Raw genomic sequence first — 24,002 nt, forward strand, 5'->3', positions numbered from 1 at the left:
TCACTATATATATGAATTCATCTTTTATATATATATATATATATATATACAGACACATATATATGAAATATTGTTTTGGTCACCATCTTGAAATTAATGTTTTTAACACTAAAACTGTATAAAATCTTTTTTAGCCAATACCTGCCAGTAAGCGTGCCTCCTCTGACCTGAGTATTGCCAGCTCTGAAGAAGATAAGCTTTCACAAAACGCTTGTATTTTGGAATCTGTCTCGGAAAAAACAGAACGTAATACTTCTGAAGATAAATTTAACAGTAAAATTCTTACTGAAAAACCCACCAGTGATGAACTTGGAAAGATTGGGGTGGGTACTGATGAACATGTTAATGATACTCATTTAGAAGCTATGGCTGAACTTCATAGTAAAGCAGCAGTAATTGAGGAAAATGGAAGAGAAGAGAAGAGACCCAAGCTTGAAAATCTTCCTGATACAGAAGACCATGAGGCAGTGGACATTAATTCCGTCAGTGAAGGAAAGGAAAATAACGTAATGATAACTTCAGAAACAAATACTGAGCAGAATCTGAAACCTGAAGAAGAAACAGATCAGGAAAAGCAGCAGATACTTGAAAATAAGTTTATAAAATCTGAAGAAATTGAAGATACTACTGTTCAAGCAATGGATTTAGTTTCTGAAGAGACTGGAGAAAGAGAGGCAGATATTCAGGCAATTGAAAATGAAGTTGAGTTTACAAAGGAAGACGCCCAAGAGAAATTGGGAAAAGATGACAGAACTGAAAAAGACATGATCAGTGATACAAGCAAAGTGATAGGAACAAATGAGGCAGAAGAGGTTGCTCAGAGGGCAACTGAGAGCAGTGCTGAGGATGCTCAGCGTAATGATGGGAAAGAAGTGGGTGACGTAGGCCAGACATTAGCGATCAAGTCCACAGAGGGTCCTGAGGCTGGTGGTACTGGGGAAGTTTCTGTTGAAGAAGGAGTTGAAACTAATGAGACAGACAAAAAGTCTGTAGACGGGAAAGGTGAGGAACAACTAATCAGCAGTTCAGAGAACCTACTGGAGACCAGTGAGGAAGTTGGGACAAATGAAGTTGAGATTATTGAATCAAGTGGCATTGAAGGAACAGAGGTCAGAAGTGTAGTGACTGATACTGACCAGAAAGCTTTAGAAAGTGAAACTCCGGATGTTCATAAAGCCACTGCTCAGATGGACGCAGAGCAAAAAGAAATTCCGTGTGAAGTGCCAGTTAAAGCAGAACCTCAAGTTATTGCTGCTTCACAGCCCAGTGAACCTCAGCCTGTTCCAATACCCAGTATTAATATCAATCCTGAAGATGCAGAAAATAAAGGAGAAGTTTTATCAAAAACTGAAACCATGTTACCAGAATCTGAGAATCAAAAGGAAAATGATACTGATTCAGGCACTGGTTCCACTGCTGATAATAGCAGCATTGACTTGAATCTATCCATCTCTAGCTTCCTAAGCAAAACTAAAGACAGTGGATCAATATCTTTACAAGTAAGTGTATATGGGTCCGTGTTTGGATTTTTCTTTGTCGTTTTGGCAGTTGAGAGTTTATGTAAAACTGATGACTTTCAAACAAACCAACACTAAATCAGTGTAGTATTAAAATTCAGGGCTATGAGAGCAATCAATTAAAAATAAAACTAGAGAGATTCTGGATGTAATTAAATTTTTTGGTAGTACCTACTTATTTTTGCCAACTCAATATAAATAGTATAATAAATTGCTTACTGGTATTTGGATTTTCCTACTGCACATCTCTTGGTATAATTTTAGCAAGAATCAGAATATTTGAAAGAATAGAGGGCTTATAAGAATGATCTCTTTAAAGAATGTTTAGGATTTAAACATCCCTTGGTTTACTACTGGCCATGCAGATGACCACTCTTAACCCCTCAGTCATAGCCATTTCTATTGCTGTGTAAATCATTATGGGAAAACCAAACCAAACACTAAAACCCAGAATGCTTGGAGCTGTTAGAGCATAATTCTCCAATCTGAGTGTGCTTAAAAAGGTAATCATTAGGGAGAGCTATGTAGAAGTATGGAGTGAGGCCAGAGAATCAGTGTTTGTAACAAAAGATCCCATGGAATTCCGACACAAGTGAGCCACAGACTGCTTAGAGACTGGATTGACAGGTGGCAGAAAAGCAGGAACTTAGAACTGGCCTTAGGGATAGGACTCCAGGGCATGACTGATCCGCCTGCCCGTGTGCCCCAGATACTACCAGATGTATTGCTTAGATGGTCTTCAGTTTTCAGTTTATTTTGTTTCAGTGCCTGAAATTCCATTTTTCTGAAGTTCATTTACAGACTTAATAGTTACAGTTAGCCTTTCCAAAAAAAAAAAAAAGCAAATATTTGTGTGAGAATTAAGGCGACATTAATTGTGGATGCTTTAGTAGGAACGGAAGAAATGGAAAATTTGGAGGTTACAGGGAGGTAGGTTAATTTTGGAGCATGCCCATTTTAGGTTTTAGAAGATGTCTGGATAGGGTGGCCATAGTCCAGGGCTTAGGGGAGAGCAGTGTGAGGATACTGGAAACCTAGAGAGTAGAACAGTAAGAGGGTGAAGACTGCAAAGTGCCAAAGACCAACTTAAAAATTCTAATGCCTTTTAAATGTAGTATTTTCACATTCTCCTTTTGATCCCTCTGCTTTCTAACCATTTCCACCTGTTACAACTAAGTAATTATCTGTTCTCAGTATTTACATGTTTACCAAGATGTGTTTATAGCAGTGTTACATACTTCTGTTGTTTCTCTTTGCCTTTAAAAAACATTTGGATGCCAGTTGAGGAATGAAGAGTTTGGTCTTGATAAAGAATTTCAGGCAGTAGCTAGCTGGCAGATGTGGTACGTTGGGTGGTGTGGTAGAGGTGCTGTCTTTCTAGTAACTCTAAAATCACTTCTCCATCTCTGACCCTGAAATGAAGGAGGGCTGGTGATATTGTTGATTAAATGAATTTTGAATCTCAGTTGTGGCAGTGTTTTAAAGTTATCTGAGAGCCTTTTCAAAATAAAAGCCTCAGCCTTTTCAGACTTGCTGATTTAAATTCTTTTGAGGGATGTGCCCCAGGAATTCATTTTTAATGGCGTTGTGTTTTTGAAACAGCAAAACAGAGGTGTCCGAGAACCTACAAGGTAGAAAGAGGAAGAAAGGATGGTTAACATGTAAAGATTGTACTAATTACTCATTTTTGTGAATTGATCATTACCACTTGTGCCTAATTGTGATGTAGTATAAAAATTATACATGCATATCATCAAAATGCATAATTTCACTTGAAAAAGATTGGTTTCATCTGTAAAGTCATGTGACAGTCAGATGAGGTGTATTTGGTATAATTGGTTTCAGAGATGTCTTACTGCTTTCTGTTCAGCTTTGTGTGTGTAGTCTTCATAGCAGTTAGTTCCGTTTCTTGTTTTTGTTTTTTTAAGAATATGTTTTCCTTCTCTAGTATTCCCCATATAACGCCTAACTAAAATAAAATCTTCCTCAGGAAACAAGAAGACAAAAGAAAACATTGAAGAAAACACGCAAATTTGTTGTTGATGGTGTAGAAGTAAGTGTAACAACGTCAAAGATAGTTACTGATAGTGACTCCAAAACCGAAGAGTTGAGGTTTCTTAGGTGAGTAGAGAAACAACGTGATTTCAGCTGGTTTTGTGACTTCTCAGGTCTCTGCAGAGTTTGAGAATAGAGAAATGAGTAGTCTTGGCTAGTTTTGAGTTATGTTTTATTACTTTTCCACTGGAAGAAAATGTTAGTTTTCAAGTTTTTTCTTGTAAAATATTACTTCAATGGTGTAATTTTTGCTCCTCTTTTTCTGTTGTCACCATTAAATTTTATCAGACGTCAGGAACTTCGGGAATTAAGATTTCTTCAAAAAGAAGAACAAAGAGCCCAACAGCAGCTCAATGGCAAGCTGCAGCAACAGCGAGAGCAAATTTTCCGACGTTTTGAGCAGGAGATGATGGTAAAGTCTTGGAATTTTGTACCATTTTGTTCATAAAGAAATTTACTGCTTAAAAAAATCACTGCTGGAAGGTTTTATAACTTTGTCTCTGTTTACTAGATTTCTCTGGCTTTGTGATGTTTTTTGGCCTTTTCTCTTTGGTGTTCTGGATGTTTTCTTTTTCTTTTCTTCCTGTTTTAGGCCATTTGCCTGACTTACAGTGTGTTGGGTGTCTTCATTTTTCTTTGATTAAAATCTGTCATGAAAACCTGGAATCATGAAGCTAATAGGTGGTTTGCAAATTTCTATTGCTGGACAACTTTTCATTGCTAAAACTTTACCTCTCAGAATCCAAGATTTTAAGCTACTCTAGAGCAGTTGTTTTCAAAATCGGTTGAGTATTAGAACTTCTTGGGGGATTTTTCAGAATATGCTTACTTCTCTGGCTACTAGTTAAGCTTCCACATCCATTTTCACAGCTGCTAGAGAAGTTAGTGCTAACTTGTCAAGGGTAATTGTCACTGAGTCTTTAAATTTTTACTTTGTGTCCAAAGTTGGAAAAGGAATTGTTAACGTGATATAAAATTTCAGTAACCTATGTTGAACATCTAGCTTAATGTAGGTTAGAAAAAAGGATCATTTGAAATGTTATAGGATTCATGGTTGATTATAGTTCTTATGTTTTATAATTTTAAGTGGTAAGGATTGTTTTGTGTGAAGTTTGGCCTTGCTGATTTCATTTGTTGGGTCCTAACTGAGAATTCCTAAGGAAATAATGAGCTTTTGTTTTCATTGAGTATTTTTGCAGTATATTCTGTTTTTCAGAACCTTACAAAAACTGTGTTTCTCCTCTCCCCATATTTTCCAAATATTTTGCTTTTTAATTTTTTAAAAGAAAACACTCTTTACAAATAAGTACCTATGTCTAAAATTGCAGTGTTATTCAAGTATTATATAAACAGGAATCTTTTGTTGAGAGAATAGCTTTATAATTCTAAAAGGTTTGTTTCAGTGAAATAGGATGTTTATTTTAAGACTCTTGATGAGGAAGAGTAATTCTGAAAATGACAAGTAATGGTATGTTTTTAAAATAGACTTCAAATGTGACCTTTGATTTATCAAAAATTGTATAGGAAAAATATTGAAATTTTTCTTTAGTATTTCATAGCAGTTGGATATTCTTCTGGATTGTCTATAATTTTTGAATATTCTATACTTATATAATAGAAAAAAGTATTTTCCTTATTAGAAAAAAGTGAAAATGCTCATCTTTTTGAAAAATTTTAAAAACATATTTTAGTGAATTTGACTTGTTCAGTATTGCAGAGGGTACGGATTTTATCACTAAGTTTAAATGCCAGTTATCAATATGTGCTCTTAGGAAACATTTTCAGTATAATAAGTTGATATGAGCATTCATGTTAAATGATCTTGAGCTACATCATTTTACAGAGCAAGAAACGACAGTATGACCAGGAGATTGAAAATCTAGAAAAACAGCAGAAGCAGACCATTGAACGTCTAGAGCAGGAACACACAAATCGCTTGCGAGATGAAGCCAAGCGCATTAAAGGCGACCAAGAAAAAGAGCTGTCCAAATTTCAGAATGTGTTGAAGAACCGAAAGAAGGAGGTAAGTGTAACTACCCTTTTCAGCGTACACGTGTTTAAGAAATAAAGAATAATACTTGTTAGTTAAGTGGCACTCATTGTTTGTTTTTTTTTTTTCAGTCTTCCCAGCAGTCATGTAGGGTAGCAGTAAGGCCAGATGTTACCTAGTTTTACTGCCAAGAAAACTGGAGTAGAGAAGGTTTTAATGACCTTTTCAAGTTCACAAACACACATTAAATATCCAGCTAACCCTTGAAACAAGACTTCAAATTGAGTCTAATCCATTTTCCTTGTAACCTATCATTCCTCCTTTATTAATGCAACATTTAAGTCCTGACATAGTGATGTTTTTTTCAAGAAAACATGCTATGATCTATTTGCAGGTGGCAACAGTATTTTAATTTAGTATTTATTTGCAAATTTAATTCATGCTTAAAAATTATTTTTTCTTGATTATCTTGAGTACCTTTCTCAGATACTGTGTCCAAACAAAAGCTGAATAACCTGAAATTTGAAATAATATCTCCAAGTTTATCGAAGTGTGAGATACTTTGAAGAACCACAGGTGGAAAATATCTGTAAAGTCATTTGACAAGAATGAATTTTTTCATTTTTCCTGAAACTGTTCCATATTGTCATAGAATCTGTTGTGTGGTATTATTTACTATGAAAGATTGTCATTATTTCAGAAAGCGGATTTATATATTTTATTAATGTGTCTTTTTCTTCTCCAATTAAAATAAAATTAAGAGAAATTTTACATATTAGCAGTTTTGAGAGATAATTTTATAATTTATTCTGATCCTTTAGTGTAGGAGGAGAATTTATCTTTTAATGATATAAAAGACCCCTTGGACAATATTATGATCAGATTTATTAGTTTTGGAGCAAACTAACATCAGCCAAACTAGTGAATACATTTTCACTTTTGTTGCATGTCCCCAATACTCAGATTCATTGATTTTAACAGTGAAATGCAGAAAATGGAATATCATATTGCTGAACTTCAGGATCTGGTTTTAAAAGGATAGAATCAAATATTAATCGTACATTCTTTGATTTCTGTAGGTAAAGATGAGTGAAATGGTATATAGCCATTTGATGTGGCTTCTGTTTCTAAAAATTACTGTTTTGTTACTGTTTATTTTATTTCATATAGAATTGCTTATATACCATGATGTATGACTTTATTGAGACCAAATGTTAATTTTTCTTAAAACCGTGGATAGATGGATAGTTTTTATTAAAAGGTTGTTTTCTAATATCAGATTAAATTTTAAAAATTTTGTAGGTAAATATATGATTTAATTTTAGAGATAAAAATGTTTCTAGTTATTGTTACTGTTTTGGAGTAGGAGAGGTTTAGCCATTGAACGAGTTTGAGATTGTGATATGCATATTTTAAATAATTATGTATTTTTTTCCTTATTGCTAAACTTCTTGCATTTGGGGAGTCTCTTCTTTTTAATGGTGATTTGGTTTCATGAGAGATTACTGATGGGAAATTTTAAATACACTTGTTAAATCAAAATCAGTCTCTTTCACAGACCATAAATGGCATGTGGTGATTTGGAATCTGGTTGCTTTTGGTGCTTCTACTTATAAACACATGATTGTCTTTCATAGTTGGATTATAGATTTGTTCTTAGGTGGAATACACATCTTGGATTTTGAAGTGATTAAAAGACGGAGCTCTAAAATACACTTTATTTTATAATATACTTTATTTGGTATAATAAATCATAGCATACTAAACTTATATTTTGAGGGCTTTATATTACAGATTTTAAAGTTGACAATTGATTTTGGCTTAATTTATCAGCAAAGGAGAATGTTATTCTAATTTAACCCTAAAGTTTTCAAATATGTTCATTTTTATCACACCATGTATAAAATGGTGTTTTATAAAAAAAGAAAACTTAGTGTGCATTTATTTCTCCTTTGTGTTATTCTAAGGCTTACTATTGTTTTTCTTTTGATCTCATTAAGTGGATTTCATTTAGAATTATTTCATTGGTTTTATCAAGCCAATCATGAAATGTTGCAGTTTTATAAATGAATGGCGTTAGTTTTCCTTATATCCAGGATATCAAACAGTGTCAGTAGACAACGTCAATAGATACATTTGTAATTTTATGATCTTTCAAGGTCACTTAGGTTTATCACCTTTAGTTCAGCGTCAGTGCTGCAAGTAATTGTTTACTGATCACTTTCGAATTTAAGAGAGAATGATATGTAGGGATAATTAAGCAGCTAATTAACCTTTATATGGTGTAATGTCCCTTTCTGCACTATGATTAAGCATGTTCTATCCTTTCATTCTTTTTCTTCAAACTAACACCTGTGCTAATGCATGTTGAAAGGAACTTTTTAACAGCTTTATCTGACTTGTAGCTTGTCTGCTCACATAAATGCTTGCTGTGGAGAAAGTATTTTTCCCCACCTCCTGCATGCTTATACACTGTAGGTTATAAATGAAGTGGAGAGAGCACCCAAAGAGCTGAGAAAAGAGCTCATGAAACGCAGGAAAGAGGAGCTTGCACAAAGCCAGCATGCTCAGGTAACAGCAGCAGCTTAATGCTACTAAAAACAGAAAGCGGCATTATTCTCACAGCTCAATAAACCATGGTTAAAAGGGTAAATTCTGTACTTATTATATGATGTTGACATCTCCTCAGACAAAGGGTCCCAGGGCATTCTTTATGTAGTACTAAATTCACACTAATGGTGACATTTAAGTTGTTAATATGAAATTAAGTGAAATGTTTGGAAAGCTGACTGCAGATGAAATAAACGTGTATGTTAATGTATAATCCACTGTATTCTTATTTTAATCGTGATGGAAGCTTATATTTTTAAGTGGTAATGTCAATGTTTGATAGAAGACTTTTAGGACAGAAAAATATAGAGGGTGAGTATATAAGCTTTGTGCGTACAAAAAGAATGCATATTAAAAGGCCATTAATTTGGGAAATCCCCTGTTGGCCTAGTGGTTAGGATTCTGGGCTTTCACTACTGTGGCCTGGGTTCAATCCCTGGTTAGGGAAATAAGACTCCACAAGCTGGTAAATGATAATGTTAAATGGTAGATCATACATATATTACTGTTAAACTCAACAATATAAGCTACTTAAAACCATATTTTAAATATTAAGTATGTTCTTTTTGATTCAGAATCTAGCAGTTACAAAAATAGATAGTTGTTACCTAAGTAAACGATTTTAGGTTATGATAAGGCTGAACCTGTTAATGGGTAAATTCTTTACAAAACTAGATAAATTGGTATTTTCAACAGAATTTTCTAGAATTACCTCACATTACTCTACGAGGTCTTTTATACTTGGGATCATCTTTCTTTTAATTAAGTTTGTACTCAGCCTGGAGGCAAAGAGAGAAATGAGCTCAGTTTGTAGTTACAAATGTTAATGAAAGGGAGAAGAGACATGGAATATTTATTATTTGCTGCTTTAAATTGCCTTTTTAATGTGGGTTTTTATATAGTTTAAAAAGTTGGTTCCCAGCCTTTTGAATTTTGTAGATTCATGAAAAGGAATATAGAAACCAACAGAAACCTCTGGGGACCATGACCAGTGCACTGTCATTAAAATTTTTTTTGTTGTTTTTTGTCAAGGCAGGATATTTGAAACTGTCATGTACTTGTCACCATCATTTCAAACTAGGAATTATTTTAACACCATGAAAAATAAGAAAAATATCTTGGCATTTTAAAATTTTAATAAAACTAGGCTATTTAAATAAATTTAGGTTTTTTTTTTTCTTCCTGTGAGTCAAAATTTTGTCTTGGCCTCGTATGGGAGTTCCTACAGGCACACCTCTTTTCATTGTTCTTCGCTTCTTTGTGTTTTTGCAGCACTGTGGGTTTTTTCTCCCCACAAATTGAAGGTTAATGCAACCCTGCATCAGGCAAGTGTGTCAGCACCATTTTTCCAACAGTATTTGCTCGCTTCGTGTCTCTCTGTTACCTTTTGGTAATGCTCACAGCATTTCAGACTTTTTCATTATTGTTATATTTGTTATGGTGATCTCTCATCTAAAATCTTTGATGTTACTACTACAACTTACTGAAGGGTCAGGTAATGGTCAGCATTTTCAGCAATAAACTACTTTTTAATTAAGGTATGTATGTTGTTTTTTTCAGACAGTGCTGTTGCATACTTTATTTAATAGAATACAGTAAAGCATAAACATAACTTGTGTACTTGGGAAACCAAATAATTCACGTGTTTTGCTTTATTGCGTGGACTAGAGCTGAACCTACAATATCTCCAAGGCATGCCTGTCATCAAGGTGGTAATAGCAGACACAGTGTTTACTGTGTGTCATACTGATTTCACCCGTATGAACTCGTGTAACCTCACAACGCAGGAGGTAGTTGCCCGTATGACCCACATTCTGCAGGTGAGGGAGCGAAAGTGCAGGAGGTTGAATGACTCGCCAGGTTCACACATTGGTTAATGTTGGAGCTGGAATTCCCATCTAGGCACGTTTGCCTCCCTGTCTCACACACTGCGCCATGTCATCCTGCCTCGTGTGTAAGCTGCCTGTTCTGTGCCTAGTCTGAACTCTTACTGGCTGGGCCAGTGGTCGTTAGCCATGTCTTACTGACAGCTGAAGAGGAGGTCCTTGTTGGCCCCACATCTGTTTTTGGATAATTCGGATTTCACTCCAGAACAACAATTTGGTTTTACCTTGTGAAGGGATATGGAGTTTAATTCCAAAAGGCACTGTGTCAGACTCTATTATAGAGTCAAAAGTAAGAATTTAGTGTTGACTGAATCAGGTAATCCAGTGCTTTAATAGTGCTTTAATAAAACTTTGTAGGTGATTTTTCATATAGTTTGCGATGCCAGCCTGTATTTTCCGACTAAAGCTAAAATCAGTAGTAAATTTCTTTCTGTAAATTTAATGACAAATTTAGTAATTAACTGATTTCAGAAGTATTTATATTTAGCTACTGCTTTTGATGAAGATGCTAGATTACAGAGCCTAATATTGTAAACTTTTTAAAGACTATGGATAAGAACCACACACACGTGAAACTAGACTCTATTGGATGATCTAGTCCAGTGGTCTTCAGACTGTACTCCCAGGGGCTGAGTTTGGAAGAAGCACATTGCGAATTCTTCAGAAATGAGAACAGTAGAGCTCTGTACTCCTACGTCCAGAGCAGTACCACTTTTCATCTGTTTTATAAACTGATTTTTTTTTTTTTTGGCGAATTTTTTAAAAAGAGAGTTCAGCTGGCTTAAAAAACAACAGCAGCAAACTAGAGGTTGGAAACCACTGATCTAGTTCAAATCCTTCATTGTACAGGCCCTTTTGTTAACTGACTTGTTCCAGGCCTTGGGAAGCTCAGCGTTTGTATAATTACTCTTTCCATTTACGAAAAGTTTCTCCGCTCTGTTCTCACCTGGGAGGCGCTGTATTCTGACCCACAGGGCGTTGCTCAGGCCATGATTCACTCTTTTCAGCTGTCGTCCTGCGCAGTCTTCAACGCCCAAATGCAGGACGTAAGTCCCCCGCGCCTCACGGGAGGATGCCGCCTGTTCTACCTGCTTCTCTTTGGCTCACATGTGCCTTTTCACTGTTAGTTTCACTTGTTATAAATCTAGAAGATTGATAAATGACAATGTCAGTAGTAATAACCCGACATGAACTTTATAGTACAGTATTCTTTGAAGAGTGTTCACATTTAATTCTCACTGCCAACCCCCTAATACGGAGGTGGAGTGTACCCATTTTACAGATGAAGAAATCGAAGCACAGAAGGCTAGGTGATTTGCCTGAAGTTGCAAAAGAGATTAGTGGTAGAGCTGGAACTAGAACACATCTACTATAGTGTTCTTTTTTCTGTCTACTCCACCACAGATTTTAATCTGAGATTTTCATCTTTTTTCAAGAAATGTCTTCCCAGTAGTTTTTTCTGTGTTTTTGCACATGTGAGAAATTGAATGCTGTGATTAGATTTTTATCTTCGTGTGAAGTGACGTTTTGATTGCATATATGTTTATGTAGATATTTTAATTATGGTTATGGTCAGAAAAGCCATGCTGAAAGTGGTGATTTCAGTTCCATTTAGTTTTCACTTCTCAAATTGTCCCATTATGCATAGTGGGTTGCTATTCTCCATGTTGCAGTTTTAAATTAAGTGTGGAATTCCAGGCTGTATTCTTTCTCACAGTTTCTATAGGGGAACGAGTAGCTTATTTAACACTATAATTCTGTTTGCGATGTTTGATATACACAACTGGAGTAGATAGAATACAGCTTGATTTCAACCCCTTCTTCCCCCTCTCCTGAAATTACTTATTTGTCTTTATTATTGACAGCCATTGGACTCTCTCGTTTTCTAAAAGAGTAAGCAAAATGTTATTTTATGATGAGAGGGAGGAATTAATGAATTACAAACACTTTTCTGATCATTACCATTTTACACTTTTCTTTTAAGTTAAAATGATCAAATTCTGTATTAAAATAGCCCCACATATCATAATTCTTCCTTATAGTTTCCTAGAACCCAAAGCTGTATTTTTAACGTTTACTGTTATTGGACTAATAAAATTCCATTATCAGAATTAAAACTTGTACATTTAAAGGGCACTCATTTTACAATTTATATGTCCATTTTGAAATTGTTACTCCTAGTGATAGAATTGATCTGTTGTTATTTTATTAAAGTGAATGTAGTTTGTGCAGTTGTTTTGGAATGTTAAGATCACTTTTCTTTTAGATCCTAAGTAACTTCTAATTACAGGTTCCCCTGTGAATGGATTATACTCGGCTTTTGAAGTTAGGAACTTTAATGAAAGCTCAGTGATAGTAAATCTTCATTTCTTTTCTGATAATAAAATTATTAATTAGCATGTAAGGAACCCTTTGATCTTCTCTGTAACTCAGATGGCACAGAATCTGCCTGCAATACAGGAGACCTGGGTTCGATCCCTGGGTCAGGAAGATCCTCTGGAGAAGGGAATGGCAGTACACTCCAGTATTCTTGCCTGGAGAATCCCATAGACAGAAGAGCCAGGCGGGCTACAGTTTGTGGGGTCGCAAAGAGTCGGACACAATGGAGTCACTAACACTGCCGCTACTGCTAAGGGCTCAATAAATAGGAGTTAATTATGTTGGTGTTGAGAAAGAGGACAGATAAACTGTGATGGAAGTCAAATCTTAACCATATTTAAAATCAATATAAAGAATACCTAATGAATAAGGGACCCTTTTAGGTACTTTTAAGCTTTAATATAAAAAATCAGTTGCAAATATTTTGGCTGTGTAATCATCCACACTCTGCTTAATTATTCAAGCCCATAGCTCAGTAAGGCAGTTGGTGTCTTTGCAGACTCGGAAGATGAGGAAACATTTCCATTTTATGTGCCTTGATTCCTACCTGTTGATCTTCGTTTTATCTTCTGGAGGAGCATGGTGCTCGTTCTGCCAGCTTCTAGATAACAGTCTTCACTCTTTTTTTCCCTCTTATACACTGGCCACTTCAGGGCTTGCTTCTGCAGTTCTTTGTCATTCACTTTGAATCTTCATTTCAGGATCCTTTTATTCCTTGCATTGCATTCTCTGTGGTTTACTTTGGAACTTTTGAAAGTATGTTACTGAGGGAAGGGGCCCACTATGCTTTATAGGGACTGACAGATAAAACCAAATTGGGACCAATAGAGTGGAAGCTCCTTGAAGGGAATGCTGTCTTTTATTGATTTTAGTAACCATGTAAGTAGTACAGACCCCAGCATTTATTAAGTGCTTGAAAAAGGTTTTCTTTGAACTGAACTCTTACTTAATTTCGACAAATACAATAAAATAACCAAAAATTGCATTGACAAGAAATCACATTCACTTTTTTAATGGCACTGGTTTATACAGTTGACCCTTCAACAATTTGGGTTTTGGGGTGCTGACCCTCTACGCAATCGAACATTCACATAAAACTTTACAGTTGGTCCTCCACAGCACAGTTCCACATCTGCACAGTCAGCCAACCACATGATGTTTAGGACATATTTAGTGAAAAAATCCACCTTTATTTGGACCCATGCAACTCAAACCTGTGTTGTTGAAGGGTTCACTGTGTTCACCTTTTTATTTTCACATAGGTACTTATTGATCCAATCTTTTATACTTGATTTCTTTGTCTAAATGTAATATTTATATTTATGATAATTTGGACCAATTATTTTTGTCCACACATATTTTTTTAAGTTATATATGCAAACTAATGATAAAAATACTGAACAAAATAAAATTTTTGATGTATCTGCAGGTTATATTGTTTATTAAACAAGTTTACATATAGAAATTTTACAGTGAAACTAGAGAATCAGTTTAATTTTTATTATAAATGATATTTACTGTAAGAAAAGAGAAGCTTGAACAACTTATTTTGTTATAACTGCTTATAAGATAGGATGGAGATTTTGCAGTCTTATTAAATAAATCTAATTAGGTTTGTAATAGTCATTGAGTTCTTTTCTTTTTTGCTATGATAAAGTTATGTGACTGTAGTCAAGTTGGCATTTGTAATTTTTTTGTATAAATGCTTAGCATTAATTTTATCTACAAAACTGACAATGTACATTGTGTCTTTTTTAATGACACATAAATACATTTCTTGTCCCCAGTACAAAAGATCATAATCGATACAAAACTCTACTGGTAGCTGTATTCCTTAGAAACAGTTCACTAGTCTTTCTGCTGCTGTACCTTTGTATTCATGCTAAAATACAAATCACAGTGCAGACGAGACAGCAGCATTGTGACGACAAATTAACAGGATGTCATGGATGGTGAGACCAGATTCTCATTTCCAGAGAATCAGTAGTAAGAGAAGCATCTTGAGGAACACTGCTAGGCTCACTCTGCATTGAAGACCAGGCTGGTAGTGATCCAGATGCTGCCAGACTCTGTCCAAGGCCTGAAAAATGGTTCCAAAATGAATCCTGAGGTTTTATCATCTCTTAGATATGCAAGAGAAGGGATTATAGGTGAAGTGCTGCTTCAACCCTAAATCTCTAAATTCACACTCAAGTTGATAAGAATATCCCTTGAATTAATTACAAGCTACCATAACTGCCAAATGAGGGATAGAGATCCAATTGGTTACTTGAAAATTTTGCGTTTCTTCAATATAGGTATTGTTACTGTTCCATCCCCAACTGTATAATCTAGCATAGCAACCATAAGTCCCTTTAACCTTTCCTTTCCTTATGCAATAATTGAGAGATTTTTAAAAAAGCATAAATTTGGCATTTGAGCAAATAGTATGTATTCAGTAAATATTTGTTGAATGAGTGACTCCCAAACATGTTGGTGGAATTCTCTGATTGTAAGGAATTTTGTTTGTAGAGTTATATAATGTAGCTCTCTTTCCTATTTCTAGTTCCTGCTTCTCTAGCAAAGCATTATTTCTCACTAAGTCCTTAAAGTGTGGCTCTTTTTATGCACAGGCTGGAGACACAGAAACTGTCTTTCTCTGTTAGTACAGCCATGGTGTTGCTTCCTAACTCTGTTAATAGAAAAATACAGACTTTAAAATTCCCGGCTCCTGTTTTACTTGTTTGTTCTTTATTGCCTCTCTTCCTAAAAGGCATTCTTCTTCATTTTTATTGTAGCCACACTCTAGTGGATTGAATAGTCAGTTTTAGAAGGTGTAAATTTATTTTTTTCTCAAAGATGTCAGCATAATTGGGCATTTTAATCATGAGTAGTTTATATAGACTTCTCTTGTATGTATTATTCTTAGTAGTGAGTTCACAATATTAAATATTCTAGTACTTTCTGGTCTTGAGTTGGGTGACAAATATATGTTATGCCTATACTGTATAATTTTGGTGATTTTTAAATCTAGTTAACTTTAGAAACTTGGTTCAGAAATCTTGTTAATTACTGATACATACAGCCACATAGATAAATGGATGTTTTGCTCCATAGATACTTACTAACTGATGGTTAACCATGTCTATTAGGAACAAGAGTTTGTTCAGAAGCAACAACAAGAATTAGACGGCTCTCTGAAAAAGATCATCCAACAGCAGAAGGCAGAGTTAGCCAATATCGAAAGAGAGTGCCTGAATAACAAGCAGCAGCTCATGAGAGGTACATGAAATATGTGGCATATGTATATGCATGATATGTCTTGAAACACTGCAGAGATATACCTGAGAATTATTTGAATGCTTTCTTTTGCTAGAGTGGTAGAGGGAAAGATAAAAAGGTAAATAAGAGGAAAATACTGTATACAATTCAGAACAACTGCAAGACATAGAATTCCTTTATGGCAATAGAAGTGAACAATAAAAGTGAAGTAAACATATAACCCCTGAAAAATCTTTTTGTCCAGGTGATGCTAGAAATACACTTAAGTAATTTTAGGTGCTCCTAGTAAGGACTTCCCTGGTGGCTCAGACGGTAAAGCATCTGACTACAATGCGGGAGACCCGGGTTCGATCCCTGGGTTGGGAAGATCCCCTGGAGAAGGAATGGCAGTCCACTCCAGGACTATTGCCTGGAAAATCCCATGGACAGAGGAGCCTGGTAGTCTACAGTCCATGGGGTCGCAAAGAGTCGGACACGACTGAGCGACTTCACTTCACTTACACCCTGTAATGGTATACTTAATTGGCTACATGATAGAATGGAATTTTAAGCACTTATTTCCTCGAACAAATACTTTGGGTATTTTTTCTTTCTCATTGAGATGATTAAATGGAATTTTAGTGTTGGGAGTGGGGCATTCTTTGTTTACAGGACATTAGAACAGAATGGAAAGTGGTAATGGATATTATCTTTACATTGGTAATATTTCTTTTGTAGCTCAGAACGTCTGTGTGTATTAATTAGTGTATTAGAACACTTTTATGTAAATATTAAAACAAGGACCAGCATACATTCATGAAAAGAGCAAAGTGACATTTTGAAAATTACCTTCTTTTTCCAGCTCGAGAAGCTGCGATTTGGGAGCTTGAAGAACGACACTTACAAGAAAAACACCAGCTGCTCAAACAGCAACTTAAAGATCAGTATTTTATGCAAAGACACCAGCTACTTAAGCGCCATGAGAAGGTTAATGAAAGGAAATTTGTTCACTTTTTTGTTCATTTTAAAGTTTGCAGAGCTGTTTATTTTTGAAACTTATATATTTTACAGAATAAGTTTTAAGTGTCTTCTTTCTTTTGTCCTAAAATTTCCTTGATGAAATCTGGAGTAATTAATTATATGTTGATCATTATTGCAAATTTCTTTTCTACAAATTTCAAGAAAGGTAACTAATAAACAGTGCTTAAAGATCTGTTACACATTATAGTCTTAAACTTGTCTCTCAAAGGTAGCTATTTTGGCTCCTTTTTAATTCAGATATCTTAAAAATGTGGACTCCCTGTATTTAGTATAAGAGAGTTAACATAAGACTCTTATTACTATTAGCTTTATTTTTCTTATAAATTTTTTTTTTTTTGGCCTAATACTTTATTGATCAGTATGTAACAAGGGAGAGAATAATTTGGGGAACAATAGCAAAATGACATGTTTGAGCATACTTGTGGGTACTGGGTATTAAATTATCTCTATATCACTGGATTCTGAAACTTTCTCAGGAAACAGAACAAATGCAGCGTTACAATCAACGACTTATTGAGGAGCTGAAAAACAGACAGACTCAAGAAAGAGCAAGACTGCCTAAGATTCAGCGTAGCGAAGCCAAGACGCGAATGGCCATGTTTAAGAAGAGTTTGAGAATTAACTCAACAGCAACGCCAGATCAGGACCGTGACAAAATTAAACAAGTAAATAAGCAGATTACTGTCTTCTTTTTTTAGGTATTGAAGTTTTGGATGGTCTTTAGAAGTACCACATAATTGTGTTGTAAACATTGGAGCCACTTTGGGCTATGTAAACACATGGCATGTCCTAGCTCCCTCTCCTCCAGTGCTGGCCACTGAGAGCTGCTGTCTCCCATGCCCCACACAAGATCCAGGGCTAGATTTATCCCAAGACCGGCCCTGGGAATAAGGTGATGTGACCAGCTTTACAATCAAACATACGGCCTCACTGTACTTCTGTAGTCACAGTTCCCACACACAGATTAACTGAGGTCACTAAGCGGATAGGAGAAACAAGGATTGAATCAGCAATCTCTGCCCGCCTCCCTACCCCCACCAAAGCCATGATGTAGACTCCAGCTTTGAGTCCTAGCGTATTATTACTTGTAGCTTTAGTTTATTGTACTTTAAGCTTTGTTAAATTCCTTAATTACACTTTTGGAAGATGCAGAAATTACATTGCCTATTAACCATATTTATCTTGTTTTGCTTTTTTATAGTTCGCTTCTCAAGAAGAAAAGAGGCAGAAAAATGAGAGAATGGCTCAGCATCAAAAACATGAAAATCAAATGCGGGATCTCCAGCTGCAGTGTGAAGCCAACGTCCGTGAGCTGCATCAGCTGCAGGTCAGCTCCAGAAGCCAGAGAGCAGAGCTGCAGCAGAGGCGCAGCGCCGGTGGCTGGCGTTGAGGAAGCGATAGGTGCTCACAGTAGGCCGCACTTGGCTTGAGAAGATGCCAGAACTTAAAGGTTTTCTTTCCTCTGTAGACCCAAAGGAAGATCAGTTTAGTATCACAGGCACCTGTTGAGATTTTCTACAGCCGTGATTAGTATAAACATGAAGCTAATTTATGATATAGGAAGTTGCATCTTTCAAAAGTACTGTTGAGAATTTGTAGTATATTTTGCAAAGAAGATGAACAAAGTTTTGAAAATGATGTAGGCTGTTTTGTTACATTCTGAATTTTAAAATTCTTTTTATCTCAGGATAAATAGTTCATTTTCTTCAAGGTTTTTGAAAAAAGTGATCAATATATGAGAAATTTTCTCCTAATATATAATTTCTAAAATGTTTACAATTTCAAAGTAGTGTATATACATTGTGGATATTGTATATACTTAATTTTCTAGAGCAGAAAATAGTTTCTAATCCCATGTTCTGGTACCATTGGATAAAATGCTTGCAAGGTGCCCTCTGAAGTGTCAGTTTTGTGAGTAAACCTTAGAATGGGAAATCAGGATCAAACGAATTCATTCTTTCTTTTTTTTTTTTCTTTCTAGTTTAGTTCTTTTTTTTTTTTCTTTTTTTAAATTTTAATTTTTACTTTATTTTACTTTACAATACTGTATTGGTTTTGCCATACATTGACATGAATCCACCACGGGTGTACATGAGTCCCAAACATGAACCCCCCTCCCACCTCCCACCCCATGTCCTCTCTCTGGATCATCCCTGTGCACCAGCCCCAACCATCCTGTATCCTGCATCGAACATAGACTGGCGATTCGTTTCTTACATGATAGTATACATGTTTCAATGCCATTCTCTCAAATCATCCCACCCTCTCCCTCTCCCTCAGAGTCCAAAAGTCCGCTCTACACATCTGTGTCTCTTTTGCTGTCTCGCATACAGGGTCACAAACTAGTTCTTTCTAGTCAAGTTCTTTTTATATGGTAAGTAACAGATCTAGCCTCTAAACTTGCCAAAGTGAAACTATGACTCATTTCATAATTCTTGGTCCTTGGTTGTTAGAAGAGAATTTCAACCTCAGTAATAGCTTTATGTTTGATGGATATATATATTTTTTATTTTGGAAGATAATTGTATTTGTGAAAAATTGCTAATGTGATCTGAAATTTTTTTAATTCAAACTTTCTTTTCAGAATGAAAAATGTCACCTCTTGGTTGAACATGAGACTCAGAAACTAAAGGAGTTAGATGAGGAACACAGCCAAGAATTAAAGGAATGGAGAGAGAAATTGAGACCTAGGAAAAAGGTAATTTTAAAAGCTTTAATTAAAATACGCTTGCATTCGTCCTCCTGGCTGTTGGCCCTTTACCTAATATGTGTCAGGAACGGGAGACACAGAGACGAGGAGTCCAAGTCCCAGAGGTTCAGAGTCTAGTTGACAAGCAGCTGCAGATCAGCAGGGGCGTTTCTCTGAAGGAGGTAAGTGCCCGGTGCAGAGCAGAGTAGCACAGTGTGCCAGCAACAGAGGAGGAATGCTCCAGTCTGCCCGGGGAAGGCAGGAGGCGTGCGAGAGGAGACGCCTTGTGAGCCAAATGAGGCTTGATGGATGAGCAAGAGCTTGCTGAGAGGACAGACAGATTGGAGTGGGATGGGGCAATGTAAGTACAGAGAAGAGAAAGAGTGAAAAGGACGTGTACAGGAATCTCATGTAGCTCCCTGTCATGGTAGGGTGAGAGGGAGCGTGTGCCTGTGTGTAGGCATTAGGGAGGGAGAGAAGGAAGGGATGACAGCTTAGTCTGGATGGGTGAACTGGAGCCAGATTATAAGGCCCTTACGTGCTGTGTTCATTGACAGTCTAGTAGAGTAAGAAAGGCTTCCTAGCCCACAGCCAGCCAGCCGTCTTCCTTGTGTGCGCTTGACTCCTTGCTAGCCTGGCCCAGCTGGTCAACCATCTTTTCTATTCCTTATATGATTCTCTATCTTAGCTTTAAACCTTTATTTTCTCTTGGGCTTCCTGCCTGCTATACATTTCAACCATTCCTTTCTTCCATTCATCCAGTCAGTTAATCAAGGAAATAATATTTAGCTCCTACCATGTGCTAATAAAACTTTCTAGAACTGACTAAGTCAGCTGATAGGGTGGCTTTTTAACTTGAATTTTGTTTATTGTTACGTTTTTGAATAGGTGGTACATTCATGTGTTTCTGAATTCAAAGGGTACACACAGGGATGAAAGTGAGAAGTCCCTTCTCCAGTTCCTCCTTTCACCCTTTGAAGTCTAGCTTTTGCTTTAAATTCCTCCCCAGCTGAGCTGGATGACAGTGGTCACAGTCCAGTGGCATTATCCCCCTGTTATTCTTAAAAGTCTCTTCTCACCTGGCGTTTGTGACATAGTCTCTTCTTTCTCTGTGCTTTTTTATCACTTTTCTTTGTCATCAAGTCACCTGAAAGGCAGACATTCCCCATTTTGCAGTCTAACCTCTGCTCTTTGCATGATGATCTTGTAGACTGTCCTGGCTTCAGCGGTGGAAGCTGAAGGACATGTTTAAGGACAATTCCAAAACCTGTATAGAATACAAATTCTAAAGTGATGCAAGCCTGGGTTTGAGTCTCATTGCTGACACTGGTTAATTTTTTCCTCTTAACACTTCTGAGCCCTGTTTTCCTCATGTGTAAAATGAGGATGTTACTGCCTCCCTAATTGGCCTTGTTAAGACAGTAAACAGAAGCTGTGTGTGGACAGTACTTGTCAGTTCTTGTACAGTACTTAAGATTTGGTCAGGATCCAGTGAATGTTTGTTATTGCTGTAATTTTATTGTTTTTATTGTGGGTTCATGCTCTCACTTCCCATGTCCCCTCTGGATGTTCCATTCCTCCTCATTTTATTCCTTCTCTTCCATTATCATCTCATCAGAGGTTTCTTTTTTTGATGATTGGGCATAAAATAGCTTCAGTGCCCAGCTTGAACACTCCTCTGTCCCCTCACCTTTCTTTGTTTCTCTTCATAATATTTATCCCCACCAGCTACATTTCTTTATTGTTTGTCTTCTCTCACCAGAATGTAAGCTCCTTGAGGGCAGGGGCATCATAGCTTTGTTCATTCTTACATACCCGGTTTCTGGAACAGTTCCTGCACATTGTAAATGATCAGGACGTGCCTGTTGAATGTTATTCAGTGTTGACTAAAGAGTGTAAACTCAGTGGAGGTAAAACTGAATTCAGTAACCCTTTTAATTCATCTCCATCTCACCTTTCCCTTCTCTCCAGTCCTACCCACCATCGGGTGTTCTTCCCAATATTCCTGTCCTCTTAACTGGCAGCTAGGCTAGAAAGCTCAACTATCTTTCATTTCTACCAGACCCCACGTTCAGGCAAATAACACATAACCTGGACTCTCATTTCCTAATCTTTCTCTCCCTTTGCTGTCTTCCTTCTTAAAATTGTTGGTAATGTCCTAATGGCCCATCTGGGATCTTGTTCCCTTTCCTCTCTTCCTCCTTGGCTGCCGTCACCAGTGTTTATCCTCAGGAGCATCTCTGATGCTGTCTTCGTGGTATTGGTAAATCTTTAGTTTCATCAGAACAGAATGTGAACTCCTCTCTTGGACTTTGAAGCCTTCACGTTGCCACACTTTGGCCACGGCAGCCCTCCAGACTTGCCTCCTGCTCGCCACCTTGTTCCCAGTTCCTGGTCCAGTGCTGGGTGTGCTCACCGTTACTCAGAGCAGCTCCAGCTTGCTGCCTCTGCACTGTGTCAGCTCACTCTGCCTGGGGTGTCTTCCCCATCCTGTCTGTCAAATTCTTCTCTTTCCAGTGAAACCAAGCTCACGGTCTTCCTGAGAAACTTTCCTGTGTCCTTCCGTCTTTTCCTGTACTTTGTTTTCTGCAGCAGGACTTCTCCTGAGTCACTTGTCCACAAAGTAACTGATTACCTCAGATACTTAGCAAGTACTTAACATAGTTGTCCCACACTGTGTGTGAAGATGAATCTGCCGTAGGTCTTACCTTTAATCTGTGGTTCAGTGTGGAAGAGAAGACATGCGTATCAGCAATCAGAATAAAAAATAGAAAATGCTGAAGTTCCATGTGGAAGAGACAGACAGTAGTTAATAATAAGTGCCATCTGTTGAGTGCCTAATATGGGTTTAGTGCGTTATTAACACATTTAATCCTCATATAACAACCCAGTGAGGTAGATGGTGTTATCGCTGTTTCACAGCAGGAGAATGAGATGGTTCTGTAATATAGAGAAGTCATTGAAGTTTCATGTGGCTGAGCCAAGACCTGAACCCAGAGCTGCGCAGCCTGTGGTCCTAGCTGTTGAACAGTGTCTTCTTCGTTAGGATAACATACAAAGACTTTGGGGCAAATAAAAATTTTATCTTGACTGTTGCAGAGTAAATTCTATTTGTAATACTAGTGCATTATTTCTTTTTCCCTTCCTTTTTAAGACACTGGAAGAAGAGTTTGCTAGGAAACTACAGGAACAGGAAGTGTTCTTTAAAATGACCGGGGAGTCTGAATGCCTTAACCCATCGACACAGAGCCGGATTTCCAAGTTCTACCCTATTCCCAGCTTGCATTCCACTGGATCATAACAATGGGAAGCATGCTGTGGTTGGGTTTGGCTTTTAAGTACGTCATTCTGTTCTCTTCATCTTTAGCCATAGTCTATCAGAGAGCTCACGAAGACAATCACCTGCCTCACCCTCTAGGTGTTTTTTGTTTGTTTTACTTGTTTAGTAATGATGAAGGGAAAGGAACTAAGACAGATGCTGGGCCATGTTGGCAAAGTAGCATCTTGCAGTAATTCCCTAAGGTGATTTTTGTATATACTCTTAAAAATTGTGTTATTTAGATACTGTTACCTGAAAGTTATTTAAAGAAAACTGTTACGTCATTTAAGTATTAGTAAATATCTTTTTACATGACTTAACTTCTCAGTGATGTCTAAAATCTATAATTGAAGCTCTCTACACTGTGGAGAATTGGAATAATTTTGGGGAGTAAGTAGCTCTCATGAAAAAATTTTGAGTTGCTCAAAATATGATATTGATTCAATAAATAAATCTATTATCTTTAAATGTTAGCATTGGACTCTTAAAAGACAAAAATTATTTCAGTAATTTGTCTAAAATAATCACTTGTTTAGACATAAACTAATAACTAAGGTGCTAGCTTTATTATATAAAATAGTGCCTAAAACACTAAATTTCAATTCAGTCTAAAATAGCATTTGCTCCTTTTGATTCAACAGGGACAGAACACCCTTAGCATTAAGCATTACTGTTTTTTAAATCTTGCTCGTATTACCATTTGATAGAAATTTTCATCCTAAAGTATAAGTTGGAAAGATGAAAACATAAAAGGTAGCTGCTAGACGTCCAAATTGAAAATATAAAACTCACCAAATTAAAAAAATATAGATTTAGCTAGCTCAGCTTATTTCCTGAAGTAATACATGAGCTGGTTAAATGGCTTCTCCCATCTTAGCAAATTCTGTTTAAAATTCTCTCATAGGCTGGCAGGCTCTGAGTTATATTTATGAGTATATTTTTCTGAAATTAATCTCAAAAGAGGCATTTGTTCAGAGTAATTTTGAAGGAAGAATTTAAATAAAATATTTAGGCAAATACCAGCAATGACTTTTTATTGTTTTAAGATAAAGTCATTCATATTTTGGTTTTGTTTTTTCCATGTTTAAATTATTTACATGATCTGAGTGGGAAAGTCCTGAAACCTTTATCCTGTAGTTGCTTGATATGTGTAATTATTAATGAAATGTTCACTCTAGTCCCTCTTGAGGGTTAGATTTTCAAGCACGTGTCAGGTCAAACAGTATTACAAACCATATTTTGAGGTTGTGAGACAGCACATTTGTAGATGAAGCTT

At 36.4% G+C, this 24,002-nt stretch overlaps 1 protein-coding gene across 1 annotated transcript in view; it reads left to right on the plus strand.

The window, feature by feature from the left end:
- Positions 1-22,708, plus strand: part of SLK (STE20 like kinase) — a 57,311-nt gene extending 34,603 nt beyond the window's left edge. The window contains exons 9-19 of the mRNA XM_052661008.1: positions 135-1,499; positions 3,508-3,638; positions 3,861-3,984; positions 5,416-5,595; positions 8,041-8,133; positions 15,569-15,698; positions 16,540-16,664; positions 17,195-17,383; positions 17,920-18,045; positions 19,303-19,416; positions 22,562-22,708. Of these exons, the coding sequence (XP_052516968.1) occupies positions 135-1,499; positions 3,508-3,638; positions 3,861-3,984; positions 5,416-5,595; positions 8,041-8,133; positions 15,569-15,698; positions 16,540-16,664; positions 17,195-17,383; positions 17,920-18,045; positions 19,303-19,416; positions 22,562-22,708 (2,724 nt within the window). The remainder of the gene's footprint in view (positions 1-134; positions 1,500-3,507; positions 3,639-3,860; positions 3,985-5,415; positions 5,596-8,040; positions 8,134-15,568; positions 15,699-16,539; positions 16,665-17,194; positions 17,384-17,919; positions 18,046-19,302; positions 19,417-22,561) is intronic.
- The last annotated feature ends 1,294 nt before the right edge of the window (positions 22,709-24,002 follow it).

This window comes from Budorcas taxicolor, chromosome 23 (assembly GCF_023091745.1).
Source record: "Budorcas taxicolor isolate Tak-1 chromosome 23, Takin1.1, whole genome shotgun sequence".
Lineage (NCBI taxonomy): Eukaryota > Metazoa > Chordata > Mammalia > Artiodactyla > Bovidae > Budorcas > Budorcas taxicolor.